General features: G+C 40.4%; 2 protein-coding genes and 1 pseudogene across 7 annotated transcripts in view; 2 read left to right on the top strand and 1 right to left on the bottom strand.

Annotated features, from left to right (window-relative positions):
* LOC147912103 (uncharacterized) overlaps nucleotides 1-7,958 on the top strand; it is a 54,201-nt gene extending 46,243 nt beyond the window's left edge. For 2 of the 5 annotated variants that reach the window (XM_087425987.1, XM_087425986.1), the window contains exons 2-5: nucleotides 3,717-3,859; nucleotides 3,999-4,125; nucleotides 4,329-4,389; nucleotides 4,781-7,958. In XM_087425987.1, the coding sequence (XP_087282113.1) occupies nucleotides 4,092-4,125; nucleotides 4,329-4,389; nucleotides 4,781-6,395 (1,710 nt within the window). In that variant the 5' untranslated portion in view covers nucleotides 3,717-3,859; nucleotides 3,999-4,091 and the 3' untranslated portion in view covers nucleotides 6,396-7,958. Of the gene's footprint in view, nucleotides 1-3,716; nucleotides 3,860-3,998; nucleotides 4,126-4,328; nucleotides 4,437-4,780 lie in introns of those variants that run through there. The other 3 variants (XM_087425984.1, XM_087425985.1, XM_087425988.1) reach the window with 2 other exon arrangements.
* Nucleotides 7,959-13,575: 5,617 nt separating this feature from the next.
* The window catches only part of LOC147912101 (uncharacterized), a 149,967-nt gene continuing 141,477 nt past the window's right edge, over nucleotides 13,576-22,065 (top strand). The window contains exon 1 of one of the 2 annotated variants that reach the window (XM_087425994.1): nucleotides 13,576-14,179. In XM_087425994.1, coding sequence (XP_087282120.1) covers nucleotides 14,177-14,179 — 3 coding nt within the window. In that variant the 5' untranslated portion in view covers nucleotides 13,576-14,176. The remainder of the gene's footprint in view (nucleotides 14,180-22,065) is intronic. The other variant, XM_087425995.1, reaches the window with a different exon arrangement.
* On the bottom strand, nucleotides 19,476-20,217 carry LOC147912102 (single-stranded DNA-binding protein, mitochondrial pseudogene; annotated as a pseudogene).

The raw sequence follows: 22,065 nt of genomic DNA, 5'->3' as shown, positions 1-22,065 counted from the left end.
TGTTTTGAAAGGAAGTTTCTGTCTTCCATTGTAGGCCTACCAAATTCCATTTCCCCAGCAATGAATGAAGATTACCGGTAGCTTCACATCTTCACCAATATTTGGTGTTCTGAGTGTTTTGTGTTTTACCCATTTAAGAAGAGTTTAATGATACTTCGTTGTTGCTTTATTTGCAATTTCCTAATGACATTTTCTGAGGAGCATGTGTTCATATTGCTTATTTCCCATCTATATATCTTCAGTGAGCTGTCTGTTCAAATCTTTTGCCCATTTTATAATTGGGTTGTTTGTCTTCTGACTGTTGAGGTTTAAGAGTTCTTTGGATATTTCAGATACCCCTCATTTATTATATGTGTTTTACAAAGATTTCCTCTTACTCTATGAATTTTGTTTTTATTAACATTGTTTTTCTCAGAGCAAGAGTTTTTCGTTTTAATGAAGTAAAATTTTTGTTTATTTCTTTTGTGGAGCTTGCTTTTGGTTTTGTGTCTAAAAATTCATCTCCAAGCCAAGGTCATCTAGATTTTCTCCTATGTTATCTTCTCAGAGTTTATTCCTTTCTCATTTTACATTTAGATCTGTGATGTGTTTTGATTTAATTTTTGTGAAAGGTGTAAGGCCTGTGTCTGCATTTACTTTGTGTGTGTGTGTGTTTACCTGTGGATATCCCTTATTTCCACCAACGTTTGTTTAAAAGACTTTGTTTTTCAGGGGCCGGCCCTGTGGCGTAGCGGTTAAGTGCCCGCACTCCTCTGCTGGCGGCCCAGGTTTGGATCCCGGGCGCGCACTGATGCACCGCTTGTCAGGCCATGCTGTGGTGGTGTCCCATATAAAGTAGAGAAAGATGGGCATGGATGTTAGCCCAGCCTCAGCAAAAAGGAGGATTGGCATAGATGTTAGCTCAGGGTTGATATTCCTCACACACACAAAAAAACTTTCTTTTTTATTTGAATTGCCTTTCTTTCTTTGTCAAAGATCACTTGACTATATTTGTATGGGTCTATAAGGAAAGCAGTTGATTCATGTATCTTTCAACCTTGCTATACTTTTTTATTAATTCCAGGATTTATCTCTGTTGTTGTGAATTCTTTCGGAGGTTTCACAGAGACAATCGTGCCATATGGAACAAATGTTATAAATTTAGCTACAGAATTCATAAAGGTGTTACTTCTCAAGAAGTAGAAGTTCTCCTTTATTACTAGTGTGTTATCAGAAATGGATGTTGGATTTTATCAAATCTTTTTTTATTTTCGTTTCCCCCTCCTTTCCTTTCTGATGTTAGTAATTTCTGTCTTCCCTCTTTTCTTTGTTATCTTGACTAGATGTTTATCAATTTTATTAGTCTTATCAAAGAGCAAGCTTTTTAAATTTTTTCCATTGATTTCCCACAATGACATTGATTTCTTTTCTAATTTTTATTATGTCTTTTATTGTGTTTACTTTGCTCTTGCTTTTATTGTTTCCTAAGGTAGCAGCTTACATTATTGATTATAGATCTTTGGTTTTTCCAGTGTATTTGTTCAGTTGCATAAATTTCCCTCTAGACACTGCTTTTGCTCCATCAAGAACCTTTGGTATGTTGTTTTTCCATTTCATTTAGTTCAAAATAATTTTTTTTTTTTTTTTTTTTTGTGAGGAGATCAGCCCTGTGCTAACATCCGCCAATCCTCCTCTTTTTTTGCTGAGGAAGACGGCCCTGGGCTAACATCTGTGCCCATCTTCCTCCACTTTATATGGGACGCCGCCACAGCACGGCTTGCCAAGCAATGCGTCGGTGCGCGCCCGGGATCCGAACCAGTGAACCCCGGGCCGCCGCAGCGGAGCGCGCACACTCAACCGCTTGCGCCACCGGGCCGGCCCCGTAGTTCAAAATAATTTTTAATTTCTCCTGAGAGTTCTTGTTTGATCCCATGTATTATTTAGATGTGTGTTGTTGAATCTCCACATATTTGGAGGTTTTCCGATTATCTTGCTGTTATTGACTTCTGGATGAAAACCTAGGGGGTGTGAGAGCATATTTTGTGTGATTTCTGTTGTTTCAAATTTGTTAAGATGTGCCTTATGTCCCAGAATGTGGTTTATCTTGGTGAATCTTCTGTGTAAGGTTGAGAAGAATGTATACTGTACTGTTGTTGCGTGAAGTATTCCATATATTACAGTGAAATCCAGTTGTTTCAGAGTGCTGTTTAGTTTACCTCTGTCCTTCTCATTTTCTGCCTACTCAAATTTATAGTTCATAATAAGAGGTTGTTGAATTTCCCAACTATTGTACTGATTCATCTAATTCTACTTGCGTTTGGTCAGCGCTTGCCTCATGTATTTTGCCCCTCTGTTATTATGCACATGCCCATGAAGGATTAGTGTGCCTTCCTGGAGCGTGGATCTATTTATCAGTATATAATGCCCCTCTTTATCTCTAACATTTCCTTGGTTTGAAATCTGCATTGTCTACAATTCATATACCTATGGCAGCTCGCCTTTTATCTGTGTTGGCATGGGATATTTTTCTCCATCACTTTACCCTTCATCTATTTGTGTTTTTATATTGAAAGTGGGTTTCTTATAGGCTATATATAACTCAGTTTGTTTTTTAAAAATCTGATATTACTGTTTCTTTCAATTGAGACCATTGATGATTAAAGTGGTTATTGATACAGCTGGATTAATATTGAGTTACTCTTTTACTGCTTCTTATATCTTTCTCTTGTTGTTTGTTTCTTTTTTGTCTTCCACCTCGATTCCACCTTCTCTGGCTGAAATTGAGAATTTTATCTGATTTTTTTCTCCTCCCTTAGCATATCAATTACACATTTTTTAAAAAGCTCTTTTAGTGGTTGCCCTTGAGTTTTCAGTCCACATTTGCAAGTAACCCACTTTTTCTTCCAAATAACACTATACCATTTCACTGTGTGCAAGTACCTCTGAATACACTATTCCCCATTTCCCCTCCAGGTGCCTTGTCACATTGCTGTCATTTATTTCACTTGACCATAAGCTTCTCAATACCAAATACATTGTTGCTAATATTATGTTAAACACAATGTCATGTTATATTAATGATACAATATAAAATTTATTTTACCTTCATGTTTTCCTTTTCTAATCCTCTCCCTTTATCATTTACATTCTTTCTGATAATTTTTTGAACATTTCATTCAAAGTAGGTGGACTCATGACAAATTTCCTCAGTTTTTGTCTCAGAAAGTCCTTATTTCTCCTTTATTTTTCGATAATTTTGCTTTCAGAGAATTCTAGAAGAGTGATTTTTTTTTATTTCCAACACTTGAAATATTTCACTCTAGTCTGTTCTTGTTGCATGGTTTTTGAAAATAAGTCCAATTTAATTCAAATCTTTGTTTCTTTGCACCTGAGTTGTGCTTCTTCTCTGGTATTTTTTGATATATTCTCTCTGTCTTTGATTTTTCTCTAGTTTGAATGTGACATCCTTGGGTGTGCAATTTGTAGTTTAACATGTTTACTGTTCTCTGAGCTTCCTGGATAGAGAATTTGCTGGCTATCATTAATTTTAGGATATTTTGGTGATTATTTCACTTGTTTCTTCTATTAATTTCTATCCGTTTTTTTCTTTCGGGTATTCCCATGATGTGTATTTTAAACCTTTTGTTAAAGAGGGTTGTTCTAGGCTTCATGGATATTGTCTTCTTTCTTTGTTGTTCTTTTTGTTTAATCATGATAAAATTTGTTTCCTTGTATAGTATTTCTGTCATTTTGGAATATACTCTTGATCCTGCCTTTATGGAGAAATAAGAAGAAATGTGATCACAGTAAAAACGTGTAAAATAATTTCCATGTGTTCATGATGCTGTTAAATTGATGAGGAAGTGTCTACAGAAAAACAGTGAGTTTTTGATGATCACATCATAGAATAAATGTTTGGAGATGACAGAATCATATGTAACTTTCCTACGTATGGAGTACAGATTGTCAGTGGTGTCAGCCTTATGCATCCTACTCTACACATATTTGTGATGTTTTAGGAGTCAGTGGCCATTGAGGATGTGGCTGTGAACTTCACCCCAGAGGAGTGGGCTTTACTGGATCCTTCACAGAAGAAACTCTACAGAGATGTGATGCGGGAAACCTTCAGGAACCTGGCCTCTATAGGTAAGAATGAGGATATTCCTTCCCTTCATCAATTAGAGAACAAGTGTTTCTTGCCCATCAACATGGTTCCAAGATGTAGAATGTGGAAGGGGGAGATGTTGAAAAATAAACTAGAAATGGTCATAGCTCATCATGGTCTTAGAATCTAAGTTTTCCTATAATTTCTAATACTTTGGAATCAACTTTCTGGTTCTGTAATTCAGGAAAAACGTGGGAAGATCATGATATTGAAGATCGGTACAAAAACGAGGGGAGAAAAGAGAGGTGAGTCACACTCACAACAGAAAGCAGCATCTCATCTGAGAATCCTGGTATGTTATGAAATTTTAAAAAGATGTAAACAAGACAAATAACCATTGATTCAAATTTAGCTATTAGAAAATTTTCTTGACATATACTTTCTGAAATGTGATGTAGAGGTTCAGCTTTTGCAAAATATTTTACTTGGAAACAGTTTTAGTAAACCCTCTATATAAATATCACTGTTTGGATATTATCAAGGCTGAAGTCCTCTTGAAAAGCATTCAATATATTCAACTTTTGAGAATTCAGACAAGGCAGAAAACCTAAATTTTTCTTATAAATTATAATAAATGTGACAAATATAAAATCATTAATGAAGAAATCATTAAAATGTCATTCTCATTTTTTACAGAATTCATATGGTAGGGAGACTCTATGAAAATAAAGAGGGTAGTCAAAGTGGAGAAAACTTCAGGCTCATTCCAAACCTCAATCTGAACAAGAAAACTACTGAAGCAAAACCATGTGAATGCAGTGCATGTGGAAAAGTCTTCATGCATCAGTCATTGCTTAATAGGCACATCAGATGTCACACTGAACGCAAAGCCTATGACTATCAAAAATATGGAGAGAAAACATATAAACATAAGGAATATGGGAAAGTCTTCACTTTCCCCAATTTTCTTCAAATACATGAGATAACTCATACTAGAGTGAAACCCTACGAATGTAAAAAATGCACTAAAGCATTCACTTCTTCTAATTCTCTTCGAGTACATGAACGACGTCACACTGGAAAGAAACCTTATAAATGTAAGGAATGTGGGAAAGCCTTCATTTCTCTCACAAACCTTCGAGTACACATGGTTACTCACACTGGAGATGGACCTTATAAATGTAACAAATGTGAGAAAGTATTCATTTATCCCAGTTCGTTTCGAATACATGAAAGGAGTCACACTGGAGAGAAACCCTATGAATGTAAAGAATGTGGGAAGGCCTTCAGTTTGTACACTAACTTAAAAAAACATACAAGAACTCATACAGGAGGGACACCATTTGTATGTAAGGAATGTGGTCAGACTTTTATTTCTCTTCGAGTTTTCCAAATGCATGAAAGAAATCACACTAGAGAGAAATCCTATGAGTGTAAAAAATGTAATAAGGCACTCGGTTCTTCCAGGTCTCTTCAAAGACATGAAAGAAATCACACTGGAGAAAAACCCTATGAATGTAAAAAATGCAGTAAAGCATTCTGTTATCCCAGTTCTCTTCGAGCACATGAAAGAATTCATACTGGAGAGAAATGCTATGAATGTAAGGAATGTGGGAAAACCTTTATAGTTCTGTCAAGCCTTCGATCACACATGATCTCTCACACTGGAGATGGACCTTATAAGTGTAAGAAATGTGACAAAGCATTTATTTCCCCCAGTGCATTTCGAACACATGAAAGGAGTCACACTGGAGAGAAACCATATGAATGTAAAGAATGCAGTAAAGCATTCAGTTACACCAGTTCTCTTCGAAAACATGAAAGAACTCATACTGGAGAGAAACCCTATAAATGTAGAAAATGCAGTAAAGCATTCACTTCTTCCAGTTCCCTTCGAGTACATGAAAGAATTCATACGGGAGAGAAACCCTATGAATGTAAGGAATGTGGGAAAGCCTTTATAGATTCCTCGAGCCTTCGATCACACATGATGTATCACATGGAAGATAGACCTTACAAATGTAAGGAATGTGAGAAAGCATTCATTTATCCCAGATTACTTAGAAGACATGAAAGAAGTCACAGTAAAGAATGTGGGAAAGCCTTCATTTCCCATAAAAGTTTCCAAATACATAAAAGAAATCATACTGGGGAGAAACTATATGAATGTAAAAAGTGTAGTAAAGCATTTAATTTTCCCAGTTCTCTTCAAAAACATGAAAGAACTCATACTAACAAGAAACCCTATGAATGTCAGGAAAGTGGGAAAGCCCTTATTTCTCATGCAAACTTATATGAGAATGCACACTAGAAGAAAAACTATATAAATATAATGAATGCATGAAAGCCTTTTGTCATCCCAGTTCTCTCTGAATGTGTAAAAGGACTCACTTGATAAAAACCTCTTGAATGTAAACAGTATGGGAAAGACTTCAAATGACCTACATCATTATATGTGAAACTCACACCAAAAAGGAAATATAAAAGTAAGTCATGAGAAAGCTTGATGGAAATTTACTTGCGTGTGATGTTCTAGAATACTTTCAACGTGAAGGAGTTGTTGTAAAAGTTGTAAATATATTTTGTTTAGCAAGCCTCTTTTTTAAAGTCCAACATTGGATTGTGGATTTCTATTAATTTCTTTCAGAAATTAATATCGAGGTGAGATAATTCTGCTAGTCCTCCTTCCTCAATAGTACAAAAGATTGATAGGTAGTGGTTTTTCCTGAAATCAGTGAGTAATATTTTTTCTTTAATTGTTTTTATAAGGTTTTAATTTTTCTGTTATGGGGACACTGAAAAATGACAGTTTGTATTTGTTGGGATTTTCTTACTGGCCTTGTATTGCAGATCCTGGATATGCCTAACCCATTGTATATATTTTTCCCTTTTTAGAGAAAGCTCCTTTTTTGGGGTGATGAGTATAGAAGCCTGTTTTTATTTTCCATACTATTCAACAGTTGGAATAAATTTTTATGTGCTGCAAGTTTATCAAAGGGTATAGTTTCATGTGAATTCTTATTTTCATATTTGGGCCTTAGCTCTTTGTCCTTTCTTCTGACTGGTATTTGGTGAATAGACTTCGAATTAAGTAGAGGCCTGTGATAGGGCAACAAAATCTAGAGCTGGACATATCACCCTGTATTGTGTTATGTCACTGAGGGTAATATTAAGAACTAGATCTTTAAGAATTCACCCCCTTTATGGTTCCATGTTGGAATTCACTAGTAGCCTCACTTGCATGAGATTTGGAAGGGAGAAGCAAACAAGGCATTAGTCAGATTTTGGAGCCACCATACAAGGAGAGAGATAGTTACATGAGAGCTTTGAGGACACCATATTTCATTCCATTTTCTGGATTCTTTGCCCTTCTAGTCAAGATCATCTTGAAAACCATTCCCAACTCTGATTCTTATTTTCTTAGAAGTGTTTTTTCCACTGATGTTTTCACAAGTTTCACATCAAAGATCCATTAGAGTTAGGATTTTTTTGTGAGGCTTCTTGTGTCCACCAGGAAACTAATTCAGATGTTTGTGGTTGGGAGTATTCTCTGGTTCCGTTCTTCTCTAGATGATGTCTCTATAAGGTCTCATTTTCTAATAGGAAACACTTTATGCTGTTGATAATTCTCATGACTGTGTTCCTGATTCACCATGACATCTACAATGAGGCATAAAAAGAAGGACCTGGGAGTTTGTTTCTCTGCTGCATTCTGCAGTGGCTGCTTTGACCCAGTTCTCCCACGTGAGAACAGTCCCCTTTCTCATGTCAGGAAGACTGTTTCCTGTTACTTGTAGCTGAATGTATTCCCTCAATATGTTTTCAATAATGGTTGATTGTATGTCATTAAAACTACATACATTTTCTTGTGAAATGAGCACTTCTGTGGTTGTTTCATTGATATATTTTATTAACTGTTCTAATCCATTGTATGCTAATGAATATTATTGTGGTTTTCATTTCCTCAGGTTATATTAAAATCCATTTAATTATGGATTTTCAGATATACTTTGCAATTTTCTTCATTTAATCATTATATATTGTGAGTAAATTTTATTATGTGCATACAAGTTCAGGTAGTTTTTCCTCAGGGAAACTGTAATTTTTATTCTTTTATAATTACAAGTTTTGTCCTGAAACAATCTCTCATTTATTCTTAACCCAAAACTTAACAATCCTGATTTTTTCAGTACCTTCTTACTGGTGACCTGCAGGATTGAACCTATAGTCAAAGAGAGGTGTGTAATGAATGGGACTTGAGACTTCCTGTTAATTTAAACCACAGATATTTGTGGTGTCTTTTTATATTTAATGTCATTTTAGAGGATTTTTATTTACCTTTAAATATTTAAAATCTTGTAGTCTTGGCATTTTCCTTTTGCTGCTGTACAGACTGTGTGTGCACCGTATCCCCCATGAAACCATGGAGTTCCTCCCATTTAGAGAAACAGTAATATTCATCTGCACTGCTCCAACTCTTCCTGAGTGTATTCTATGTGTAGAGTGGTATTTATGCAAGTCCACTGTGATCTCCCAGTGGAAACACCAAAAAGAGAGGCAGTCATCCAAGGAATAGTTGAGGTGAGCTGCAGAGAGTATCATTTTGAATAATAGCCTACTAGAGTATAAAAGAAGTGGGAAATAATCACTGTCTTTTTTAGCAGGAGTAGCTGAAAGTCTTTAGTTGCAATGACCCACAAAGCCCCATTGCCCATTTAGCTGTTCACTGGTTTCACTTCCATATGCTTAGACATCCAGCGATGTGGAAAAGTCAGAAACAACAGTAACAGCTATGAGGTTTAATAAAGAGCAGAGAAATTATTACTCTTTTCCAAATTTTAGTGTTAACGTGTATTGGAGGGATGTCTTTCAAATGGGCACCACAAGAGTATTCTTTTTGATGGTGGCACATATTCCATCTTTTGATGACAGGATTCCTATACGTTTGTGACAATTAACAACTATGCATAAAATATTACATATTTATATTATTAATATTAAATGAATAACAGAATCACTTTCATATGTTAGGAGAATGTTAAGCTCTCCTGATCCTTGATTTTTATGCATTCAACACTTCTTTCTAGCACTGTGGGATCCTTCTTAGGAAGAATTGAAATATTGAAAAGAAGAATTCAGTCCCAAACAACAGGACTTTCACACAACCCTGTCTTAATTGAGAAAACACCCCCTAGCGTTGCCCCTGCCCTCGTCTCATACTCATAACTAGGAGTGAAGTGAGAGGGCTCCTAGAATCTTTAAGTTTAAATCAGGTTCTGTGGACAGATCTGTAGAAATTCTGTGGTTCTGAAACAAAAAGGTGTCAGGATCCTAAGTGGGGTCTGTCTGGGGACAGCCTCATCCATGTGCAGCAGCATCACTTCTTTCCATTGTTACCCACAGACCATTTCCAGCTCTTTTTTTCTCAACTCGAGCCTACTTGTGCCTGCTTACGTGGGAACAACTTTAGAAATCCATGCAGATCCCACTTTCGAAAACTTCCCTGAGACAATGCCAGGGGCCTGTGAGCTGAGAAGGTCACAGAAGCAGTGGTAGAAACCATGTCATGGGCACATTCTGTCAGCCACAGCTGTCACAGATTTATCATATCTACTTGCTTACATGTAAGCATTTGCTTGCTTATTTAAAGCTGACTGAATTTGAATGGAGAAACAAATGGTTCTCGAATTTGCCAAAATAATAGTGCCTCTGTTAACACCTCCTTCCACTTGCTCCTTTCCAGTAGAGGCTTTAGCAGCCTCCTATTATGCATACAAGGCTCTCCAAACTTCCCATGGTGGACATAAGTTGCCCAGAGCATTCTTAAACCAAACCTATTCTCCTCATCCAGTGCTGCACACAATTAGAGAAGGCACTATGGCAACTGACAGTCTTTTTAAATGTGAGGGCCCTCTCAGGCCCTGAGTTAATGATCTTCCACAGACAGCTTCCCATTTAGCCTTGGTTCATGAATGCAGGACCCCTCAACTAGCTGACCAGAGGCCTCCTCATTGAAGAGATATGGTTACTTCCAGGATGGAGCCAAAAATGGCACTTCTGGCGTATATCACACCTACAGGAGGAAGTGTTTTCCCCTCAGCTCTGATTGATGTAATACATACTGGAGGAGGTCACCTCCTTTTTAGACACATTGTCCACTTTGGGAGTGACTTGGGAGCACATGAATGACCAGGGCGCTCATATACTTTATGAACAGTGTGCACCACCACACCTGATGGGGTCCACTGCAGAGTAGCTGTGTTCTTTCCCTGGATCAAACAGGCCTTCCCTGAGCACAGATTGGATCAGATTGATTAGTCCAACTCCAGGTAGGGGCCAGCCAGGTGGCGTAGTGATTAGGTTCATGCACTCCGCTTTGGCAGCCCATGTTTCACAGTCTCGGATCCCGGGTGTGGACCTGTGCACCGCTTATCAAGCCATGCTGTGGTGGGCGTCCTACATGTAAAATAGAGAAAGATGGGCACAGATGTTAGCTCAGGGCCAATCTTCCTCACACACATACACACACACACACAAAATTCCAGGTAATCGTGCTAGCAATAGAGAATTCCCTGGCCGAGAATCAAACTCATCTGCACATTTTTACAGATCCTTTGCCCACTGCCAATGATGTAGCTGTGCAGTCCCACCAATAGCAACAACTCCTTATTTATCCAAGGTCGCCCCCTTTGGCATAAAAAACTCTGGGATATCCTGCCTCACAATATCCCAGTACGAATCAAAGTCACTCATTACTCTGCACATATTAAACCTCAGTCTGCAGAGGCTGATTTCATTGCTCAGGGCAATAAATTCACTCAAATTTCTGAGACACATACTGACACCTCAGACCTGATGGCATTAATCTTGGCCCATGGGCCCCTGTGATATGAAACCATTAAGAGGTCTCTAACCTAAAGGACTAGGCAAAATTCAAGGGACTTCCCTCCTCTACCATGGATAACTTAGTGACTGACCACCGCACTTGATGTGAACAAAACATGTCACAGGTAGTATAATCCATGCACGTTAAGCCCAGGCGGAGGAAGTGATCCCTACAGCTGGTGACAAATAGACTTTTGGGGCTCCTCACCCCTCTGCTGGGCTACTTGCTGTGCTCAGACCATGGTAGAACCTAATACAGAAAAATGACTCACCCTGTCATACATGATCCTCCTGAAGCCAGGATCAAGGACTCACCAAGACACTAGAAATTATTGGTATTATCAACTAATGTCTCAAAATTTAAAAAAAATTGGGCTCTTGAAAAAGGTATTCAGTGGATCTTGTACCTCTCTTATGACCCAGGCCGCAACCCTCTTAGGATGGCCTAATGGCTTACTTAGACAAACCTTGTGTTCTAGATAGATGTTCCTGCTGTTTGAGTTACATTGAATCCCCAGTCCTTGGGGCTTATTATTTTGTTCTGATCATCAGGCTTACTGGCACCTTATAACTAGAGCCTTTCTATTCTAGACATTTCTGTCAGAATGGGCACTCCTACAGGTTTTTGGTTTGTTGTAATAGTGCACCCTAACCAGCACTCTTACATCCCACTCTTTGGTATTTCTCCTAATATCACCTGTAGTCTGCATGCCCTGCATGTCAATATTCATTTTGTGTACTTTCAATCAAACCCCTTCAGTCCATCCAACACAAATATGCTGTTTTCCTACCATTCGCACTCATGTGCTCATTGTTGTGGGAGCCACTGGTCCTGATCTGGGCACATGTGATGTCATTCAACAAACACATCATTAATGCCAATCAAGAAATGTCCAAAACACTCAAAATACATGTAGCAGACAGCTATTGTTTGAGATGTTTTCCATGAAATAAAACTTCCTGGCAGCCATGGTAGCTGATGACTACTTGGATTTGGACTATGTATTAACCAGCCAGGGAGAGTTCTGTTCCCCTAAAAGGGCTGCTTGCTGCCTGTGGGCAGGCTACACTGGCAAGGTGTCACCAATAACACAAGAAACAAAACAAGAAATTAAAATAAACAGTAGCATTATTAAATATTTGAACAGCCTACTGGAACCATACTGACACACTTACCTGGATCTCTCCAACACCCTGGGATAACTGGATTCGAATATTTTTGGAGGCTTTGTGATCCTAATAATAATTTCTTGTGCTTTTCACATGGCTTTTCAATTAACATTCAAATTAAAATTCCTTTAATGAGATGTGTCATTCAGTAAATAAGCTTCAGGAGTGAACTTTAATAAAGACACTGACCTCATTTTTAAAATTAGAATCTTCATCAGCTTTAGATACCTGCTCACCCAGTCTGGCCCACAATGGGTAAATAAGTCAGGAAGGTTGACACATGCCACTTTTCTTTTTGTGCCAATGGTTAAGAGGGTCAAACCTTGAAAACCTGCAGCCTCTACCCCTATACACCTTAAAGCTTCTAGTCATCCTCCCTCCACAAGCCACCCCAACCTGCTTTGCCTTGCCCTACTCTCCTTAGAAAGTACCTGTGAGTAACAAACATATTTCTATTCACTTGATGAATGTGGTGCATTGTCTTGACATCCAATCCCATTTTAGGTAGGGTGTTAATCCTGACCCCAAAAGGGCAATGGTAAAACAGAAGGTAACCAGTGGAAAGTGTCTTTTGGGTGACAAACAGGTATTCAGGTTAGGGAATTTTTATAAGATGAGAAAAAGATATCCAAATACAGAGATTCCAGTATGATAATGTTTTTAAATGAATTAGTCACAAAAGAAAAAGACATGTACTATGGATTAGTTCTATGGTACTAATCTTATGGGGCCAGCGTGGTATATGTGGTCAGTCGTTGAGCCAAAAGTAGTTTTGTGGTGCCTGACTGTATATGGATTATATCTCAGTAAAGATGTTCATATAAGTAAGTAAATGCATTCAGCTCTTTGCAATGAAGAGAGTTTTGCAATCCCATCTCTTAAGCTTATTTAAATTTCCAGGTTAATTGACACATCCATCACCTGTCATAATTACTTTGTGTGTGTGATGAGAATGCTTAATATATTTTCTGCAGTATATATATATATCAAATCGTCGGGTTGTAATCTTTAAATATACACAATATTATTAGTCAATTATTCCTCAATAAAGCTGGGGGAGAAGAGTTTCCAGGTGCATCCCACATTTGCATAACGATTTATTGGTTGTCTTACATCAGTGACTTAGGAATCAGTTGCTTCAAGGATATTATAACCATTTACATTTCAAACTTCTCTAGGGCCAAAGGCAAAAATTCATCTAAAATAAATTTCCCTCCAGTGTAAAATGTAGACTTGAGAATTTAGTGACCACACCTCATAGCTTGTGGTTGGTCTAAGAGTCCCTGCGCCCAGCTAGGGCTGTGGGGTTCCTACTTCCCACCAGAACCAAGTGCCCAGGGACTCTTTATCTTAAGAAACCAATGAGTGGGGGTGGGGCAGGGATGGGTGGAAGGCTGAGCGCTGGCAGGGAGGAGAGGTCAAAATGGAGCCAGACTCTTTATTATAGATGGTGAGTCTTATAAAATATCTGTTTAAATATCTATGTTTCTAAACAGAGGTCAGGGTTCCATGAGTGGCCTTGCAGTCTTACCCCAAGCCCTTGACTCTTAGAGGACATAAGACCCTCTTGTTGGCCTGGGCCACCCTCTTGTCTGTACTTGCTCCTCCTTGAAACTGACTCAGGAATTCCCTGTGCACACCTGTCACCACGCGTTCATAAAGAGGTGGGGAAACAACAGTGTCAGTCCCAGGCCTGGAAAAAGTTCTGTTTAAATGTAAGTGACCCAGGCGGGGACAGGTTAGGACCCACTGGCAGAAGCTGGTTTGGCTGAGTCAGGTGCATTTCTGTTCCACAGTCACTCAGGTTTGAGGACGCGTGGCCTTTGGGAACTGTCCAAATCAGGGGAGCTGCCGGGACAGATGGGTGGTGTGACACTGCACCTGCGTGGATGTCCCTTGTCTCTCAGGCCTGGCTGAGGATCGCCCGTCACCTCCCCTAAACAGTCTCTAGTGGCTCTGTCACAGCCCCTGTCACATTGTGATCTGCACTGGCCGTGGGAGTCGTAGGAAGGACTCAGGGGACCCGGGAGACTAGAAATGGTGAGTGTGCGGCCCCGGGTGAGGAGACGGGAAGGAGGGCTGGTCGGAACCGGCCGTGGCGGGACCGGCCTCCCCGCGGTCGCCTCCGAGTCTGCGGACCCGAGTCCGCGGGGGCGCCGCTCGGACCTCAGTCCCCTCCGGCCGCAGCGTGGGGGCGGGGCCGGCAGCCGGGACCCCGGGCGTCCTGTGGTCACTGCGCGCGGCGACTGCGGCCCCGGAGCCTCTCTGGGCAGCTCTGCGCCCGCAGCCCCGCGTGTCCCCAGATGGTGCGGTGACCGCGGGGAGGGTCATCGGGGACAGTCGTGACTCGGTCTCCGGGGCTCCTGCGTGGGAGGAGCTGTGGGCTGTGGGGTCGCCGGTCCCTCCTTTCTCCCCAGGGGCACCAGTTTTCTCCTGAGTTTTCCAAATGTTCAGGGAGCAGAGTCTCAAATCCACAAGCCTGTCCACCCATCCTAACTCTTGCTAGGACTGGCAATAAATCCCTAAATTTCCAGATCCTTCCCCACGTTCCTAAAGCCACCTTCCCCTCTCCAATTCACAGCATCTTTATCAACTATTTCCCATCCACGGTGGATCAAACAGACCCAATATTTTAACCGTTTATCATAATTCCCCAAAGCCATGGATGACTCTTTTTTTAGGATTATATTTGCAGGATATTTTACTTGAGAAGATAGCAGAAAATAACAACCTAGAACTACATTACATGAAATCCTTGTGCCTCTCCCCCCAGGATCTTTCTGGGCACAGACATCTATGGGGACTCCTTGGGTGGAGGTTCCCCTTGAGAAACTTTCTGTCTGTGATCTGTCCTGTCAGTCTTGCCCCTCCCTGGGTTTGTGACCTTGAAAAGATTTACTCAGTTATTTAAGTCTCTGTTTTTCAATATGGATAAAATGTATTTAATCAATAGAGTTTGAAAGACTGTAAAATATTTGCAAACTAGCAAGAAAGAGGTAAATTTCCAAAAAAAAAAAAAAATTCCTGTATTGCACTCCATTTGTTAAGAATTCTGATTCCACTCTTCTCCTAAGTGTGTATAGTAAGTTTCTGAGCTCTGTGTTTACTTTTGGATGTTTCCAAATGGAATTCCAGGCCTTAGACATGCAGACTACAGGTGTTCAAGTATGATTGGTTATTTATAAACCAATCCTCTCAGTATAAAGGCTCCTTCCATGGGGGGTGTGAGCAGCAGGACACCTGCAGGGGGAGGCTCCCCAGGAAGAACAACTGGGCCTTCAAGTCCTTCCCTGTGCAGGCCCAAGGGGGCCTTAGCTTAGATCCACTGTCCTCAGGCCTTTGCTCCCACTGGAGATGCTTTGGAACCTCATCGTTATTTTAAATGCCACAAATCCAGTGTTTGAATAATCCAGCAAAACCACTTAAACCCAGCCTATCCATGGAAAATAGGGAAGAAAATTATTAGGCAGATTTACTAGTTCAACTAGAAAACCCCAAATATCTATTCCTTTAAAAAAATTTGTCAGTTAATTATTATTGTTATATTTTTGTTCCATTTAGGCAGTAGAACCTCAAGACATGAGATAGCTATATTTAAGTTCTCATGTACTTTTTCCATTTTTAGGTCAGTTTTTGTGTGTCCATGTCCCTAGAGAACTTTGACATTTAAAAGGCCATGCTATTCTTGGGCCGGCCCTGTGGCTTAGTGGTTAAGTGTGCGCGCTCCACTACTGGCGGCCCGGGTTCGGATCCTGGGCGCGCACCGACACACCGCTTCTCCGGCCATGCTGAGGCCAAGTCCCACATACAGCAACTAGAAGGATGTGCAACTACGACGTACAACTATCTACTGGGGCTTTGGGGGACAAAAAGGAGGACGATTGGCAATAAATGTTAGCTCAGAGCCGATCTTCCTCAGCAAAAAGAGGAAGATTAGCACGGATGTTAGCTCAGGGCTGATCTTCCTCACCAAAAAAAAAAAAAAAAAAGGCTATGCTATTCTTAAGGCAAATGCATTCCTATTTTAGTGGATGTGAGGAAAAGCAATTGAATTTCTATTTTCATTGAAATGAACAAAACACCTCAAAGCTTATGGGAATCTTTCAAATTCCTAGTCCAGTTCAAGGTTAAATTTCAAACCCCTAATGCACTATAGTATGTTACTTATTCCTAAAAATATCCCCAGTGTGAAATATAGTGGAGGGACACACTGTAATGTCCTGTCCTTTTAGTTAGAAAGGTATTTGTAATTTTTTTGATTTTCTGCAGTTTTATGTCATTAGTGTTTAAAGGATTAAATCTTGGAGTGGTTTCCTATGTAGAAAAGTAAAAAATTAATTTTACAAAGCAAAAGTTAGTTAAAAGTAATGATCAAGAATAGGAAAATATGGTGTATATAAATTTCTTTCTTTCTTTCTTTCTCTTTTTTGAGGAAGATTGGCCCCAAGCTAACATCTGTTGCCAATCTTCCTCCTTTTTTCTCCCCAAAGCCCCAGCAGAAAGTTGTATGTCACAATTGTGCATCCTTCTAGCCATTCTGTGTGGGATGCCACCTCAGCACGGCCTTATGAGCGGTGTGCAGGTCCACGCCCAGGATCCAAACTGGCGAACCCCGGGCTGCCGAAGCAGAGCACACAAACCCAACCACTACCCCACCAGGCCAGCCCCAATTTCTTTCTTTATTTTATTATTTATTTATTTATTTATTTTTCTGCTGAGGAAGATTCACTCTGAGCTAACATCTGTTGCCAATCTCCCTCTTTTTGTATGTGAGCCATTGCCACAACATGGCCACTGACAGACGAGTGGTGTAGGTCTTTGCCTGGGGACTGAAGCCAGGCCACCAAAGTGGAGCACACCAAAGTTAAACACTAGGCCACCAGGGCTGGCCCTCTCTCCTTATTTTAACTAAATAATGAATGGGAAGGGTAAAAAAGTTCCTAAGAGGGGCTGGCCCAGTGGCATAGCAGTTAAGTTCACACATTCTGCTTTGGCAGCCAGCCCCAGGCTCACCGTTTTGGACCCCGGGCGCAGACCTATGCACCACTCATCAAGCCACACTGAGGCAGCATCCCACATAGAGCAACTGGATGTACATCTGTGACATACCACTATCTACTGGGGCTTTGGGGAGACAAAAGGGAAAAAAAGGAGGAAGATTGGCAACAGATGTTAGCTCAGGGCCAATCTTCCTCAAAAAAAAAATTCCTAAGAGAGGAAACCAACTTAAGGAGACTCCCTGCCTGCATATCCTGCCCCACTCCTCTGCTCTCACTCCAGCCCCCCTCAAATGACCAGTTTTGATCACTGCTTCATCATCCTGCTTCTCTTTCTTTATGTAAAAACAAGCCAGTGCAAATGCCTATTTCTCTTACCCCTGTTGGTTCTTGTAAGGAGTGGCCAGGGTCCACATTTTTGACCTTTGACTTCTGAACACTTAAGCCTCACCCCTCCCTTTCCCCTAGGCCTTCTCGTCTGGACGGGCTGATGAGAAAGCCTGGAGGCTCCTGCACTGTGAGCTGCTGCTTGCTGGGCAGCTCCTCCTGTGAGCTGTGCTGCCCTGTGTGCATTGTTGACACACCAAGCCTGGGTTGTATGTACAGAGGACTCTGAGTTGGCAGTTCCCTTAATTCCTTGTCCTTTGGGAGCAGGAGTATGAGAATGGCCCTCATTACTGTGGGGCAGGGTTGAGGCCTTGGCTGGAACCCATCTGTGTTTAGAGTGAAGCTGTGATTGAAGCAAGGTTTGTCCCTACATTAGGGGCGTGTCTTAGAGGGGTAGGAGGATGTGAATGAGTTGAGCCCATAAGATGGTCACTCCTTAAAGAGCAGTTATTTCAGAGAGAAAGTGAGAAAGAGAAGGGACAGGGAAAGGCAGCCAGTAGATGGTGGGCAGACTCCACACTCCTGATGGCAGAGGGCTCACCAGGACCCTTAAGGCCCTCTGCTGCTGCTGCCCCTGCCTCTACTGCAACAAAGACCCTGACCTTTGGGATTATAGGGGACAACAGCTAGGGCACCTGTGTGGCACAGCCAAGGGATTAGTCAAACTTGATTTAAGACTGGAGAACTTAAACTCTATGAACCAACTAGTTGTTATTGTGGAGGTTCCTAACTCTGATGACACTGATGTGAAGCCCTCTCAAAGAACAATGTATAAATACCAGGGTAGAGAGGACACCCCATTCCCCAAAGTATATCCAGTGACCTGAAATACAAAACAGGGAAGGATAGCAGAGAGGGAACAAGAGGATAAAGGTACTGAAGAAGAGGTCCACAATTTGACCCAATTAGAAATCCAAAATACACTAAAAGAATTTACACAACAACAAAGATAAAAGGGAGCTCTTTGGCTTTTGATCTTCCAAATCATAGGTTTTGAATTCACGGTACCATCTCCTGTAATACACTAATTCACAACCCTTCATGCAGTTACTCACTGCTAGGTCTCAAATTACAGTTACACCTGGCTGGAATCTCAGTAAATTTCAGCAAAGGACCCCACAATCTTAGGGAAGTTCCTGAGTATAATGCAGAGGCCAGATTGGTATACTTCACCTTAACCATCAGAACTCTTTGCCATGCCTCACAATCAGGACCCACTGTTCTAAAATATCCCATAGTGAGCAGGAAAGTTCTGAATCAGTAATTCATAAATTAAAATTCAATTAAATTGTCTTCACCCCTTCCAAATTGGCTTCCCAAATGGGACTCCATGATCCTTACCCCTTAGTTACATTAGTTAATATGGCCTAGTGGAAATTAAACACTGCCTTCAAGGATTGAAAACTATTACAAGAAACCTATTCAGGAAGAAGTGATTATCCTCAGTGTTTCTACTTTGAACAGCCAGATTTGGCCTGTTCTTAAGTCTAGAAGGAATGAATGACACCTCGCAGTGGATTACTGCAACCTGGAGGCTGTGGTCACAGCAAATAGAGCCCTATACCCTGTCCCCCACATTATGGAAAGTACTGACTCCACCCACTCAGCACCTGGTAAACATTCTGCTCTCACAGATTCGGCTCAGTCTGTTCAGTGCTGTGTCCACAGCCTCTCGGCTGCAGTTGGCCTTCCCCTCTGAAGGCACAGGATACACCTTTACAGGTGACCTTGTCTTATTGCACTTCACTTCATTGCACTTTGCAGACATTTCATTTTTTACAAGACCTTTCACCAGCAAAAAGATTATGACTCACTGAAGACTCAGATGATGGTTAGCCTTTTTTAGTAATAAAGTATTTTTTAAATTGAGGAATGTACTTTTTTTAGAGATAACGTTATTGCACACTTAATAGACTGCAGGATTGTGTAAACACAATTTTTTTATATATAAAAGAGTATTTTAACTCTTGTCCTTAGAAACTATAAAGACTATATATGGTTTGTATATGAGACTGTACCAAACAAAGGCCAAAGAGGAATCGTCCACTCCATGCCTTCTCTTCTGTCTGGTCACTCAGAAATAGATTGTTATCACCTCTGATTGTTGTTGCTTGTCGCCTCACATTATTTTTATCCTTGTATTCTCCATAGTCTACTTTCCCTCCACATCAGTCTGAGACCCCTTTCTCACATATGCCACATCTCCAAGGCCTGGCCAGAATACTGAAATTCTGTGCTATGTTGTCTTTTGACTGACATCACCCATTTGGTGAGCTTCACTTTCCCCTGATCACCACATCTCATTTGTCACTGGAGAAAATATTGTCACTGACTTTTTTCCTTCCGCCTGTCCCATGACAGGGTCCTGACCCACTCGTCCAAGTAACTGCACAGGAATCAGAAATCCTGTGAGAATCAAGCTGCTGGCTATTTCAGACTCATCTTACAAACTGAGGAAGTACCTGTAATACAGGTCTTTGAAAGATGGCTTCTATTTTCTCTTCTTATAATCTAATCTTTAGTCTTTCCTGACACTCTAGCCCCTAAACATAACTCTTATTTGCACTGGGAAACCAAAAAATTTATGACTTGCTTTACTGCAATATTTGCTTTATTGTGGTGGACTGGAACCCAAGCCACAATATCTCCGAGGAATGCCTGTACCTGTTTACCCTCAGGGAACCTCAACGCCATTGCCACTGGGCGCAGTGTCTGTAGGCAAAATCTGAACTGCATCTACCTTGCACCAGGGGCCCAGGTGTGACATTACGTTAACGACATTCTCCTTTGTGGAGAATTCATTTGACATTCAGGACATACATATGTTGAATAAAGGGGCTCGCAAACAGTGGATGAGCCATTGCCCTACATATAGTGTGAGGTCATGATACCTTGGTTATGTTTTTAAAAACTATTGAAGAAACAGAAGGCCACTCCCTTCCTGACATCATTGTTTATTTCAATTATCCATAAGCTTATCATTACCAAATATTGTTGCTAATATTATTTTTTTAAATGTCATGTGTTATATTAATTATGATGAGATGGGCTGGCCCCGTGTCTTAGCGGTTAAGTGTGCGCGCTCCGCTGCTGCCGGCCCGAGTTCGGATCCCGGGCATGCACCGACATACCGGTTCTTTGGCCATGCTGAGGCCGCGTCCCACATACAGCAACTAGAAGGATGTGCAGCTATGACATACAACTATCTACTGGGGCTTTGGGGAAAAAGAATAAATAAATAAAATTTAAAAAAAATTGTGATGAGCAATACCAAAGATATTTTACCTTCATTTATTCCTTTGCTAATCCTCCACCTTTATCATTTATATTCCTTCTGATGAATTTTTGAATGTTCTATCCACAGTAGGTTTACTAAAGGCAAATTCCCTCCTTTTTTGTCTCAGAAAGTTCTTATTTTTTCTTTACTTTTGAAGGGTAATTTTGCTTGACCCAGAATTCTAGGAGAGTGGTTTTTTAATTTAAAAACTTTAGGGCCGGCTCCGTGGCTTAGCGGTTAAGTGTGCGCGCTCTGATGCTGGCGGCCCGGGTTCGGATCCCGGGAGCGCCCCGAGGCACCACTTCTCCGTCCAACGTGAGGCCGAGTCCCACGTACAGCAACTAGAAGGATGTGAACCTATGACATACAACTATCTACTGGGGCTTTGGGGGGAAAAAAACTGAATAAATAAAATCTTTAAAAAAAAAAAAAAAAAACTTTAAATATTTCACTCCACTGTGTTCTTGATTCAATGGTTTCTGAAAAGAAGTCCAATTTAATTCTAACCTTTGCTTTTCTATACCTGAGGTCTGTTTTGCCCTCTGGTTCCTTTCAATATATTCCCTTTGTCTTTGATTTTTGTCTAATTTGAATATGATGTACTTGGGTATGCATTTTTAGTGTTTTTTATATTTAGTGTTTTCTAGTTTCCTAGATCTACAGTTGTCATCTATTATTAATTTTAGGAAATTTCAGTGATTATCACTTACTTCTTCTGTTTCTTTCTGTCTTTCTTTTCCTTTAGGTATTCCCATTATGTGGATTTTAAACAGTGTTAGAGAAGGTTGTTCTAGGCGTCATGGATATTGTGTTCTTTTTTGTTCTTTGTGTCTTTGCATTAAAATCTGGTGAAATAGGTTTTTTTTTTTTCAGAACAGGCCTTGTTAAGAACAGACTATCTGGGGCATATTTCAAAATGCCCTCTTTTTTTTTCCTCTTTCCCAATTTTGGTGACATGGTTTGCACTATGACTTCAAGGATCTCGGGGATCTATGAAGAGTTTTTCATTTCAAGTTTGTTCATTTTCTTCTTGTGAGAACAAGAATCACAGCTTCTAAGTTCCTTAAGTGCGAGATCCGGTGTTGGCAGGGCATCATCTAGAGTGGCTGGTCGGGAAACACTTCCTCTTGAAGTTGGAGAATGTAGATTATAATGTTCTTTCAGAGGAAAGCACTGTGAAATCCTTCACATTTTATAATCATGGGCAAATTGACCATCAAACCATGGTGGACTTGAGTCAACTCCATTGCAATCTGCAGCTCTTA

This window comes from Ceratotherium simum, chromosome 39 (genome assembly GCF_057802395.1).
Source record: "Ceratotherium simum simum isolate JZ-2026a chromosome 39, ASM5780239v1, whole genome shotgun sequence".
Classification (NCBI taxonomy): domain Eukaryota; kingdom Metazoa; phylum Chordata; class Mammalia; order Perissodactyla; family Rhinocerotidae; genus Ceratotherium; species Ceratotherium simum.
This window is presented reverse-complemented; position numbering and strand designations above follow the sequence as displayed.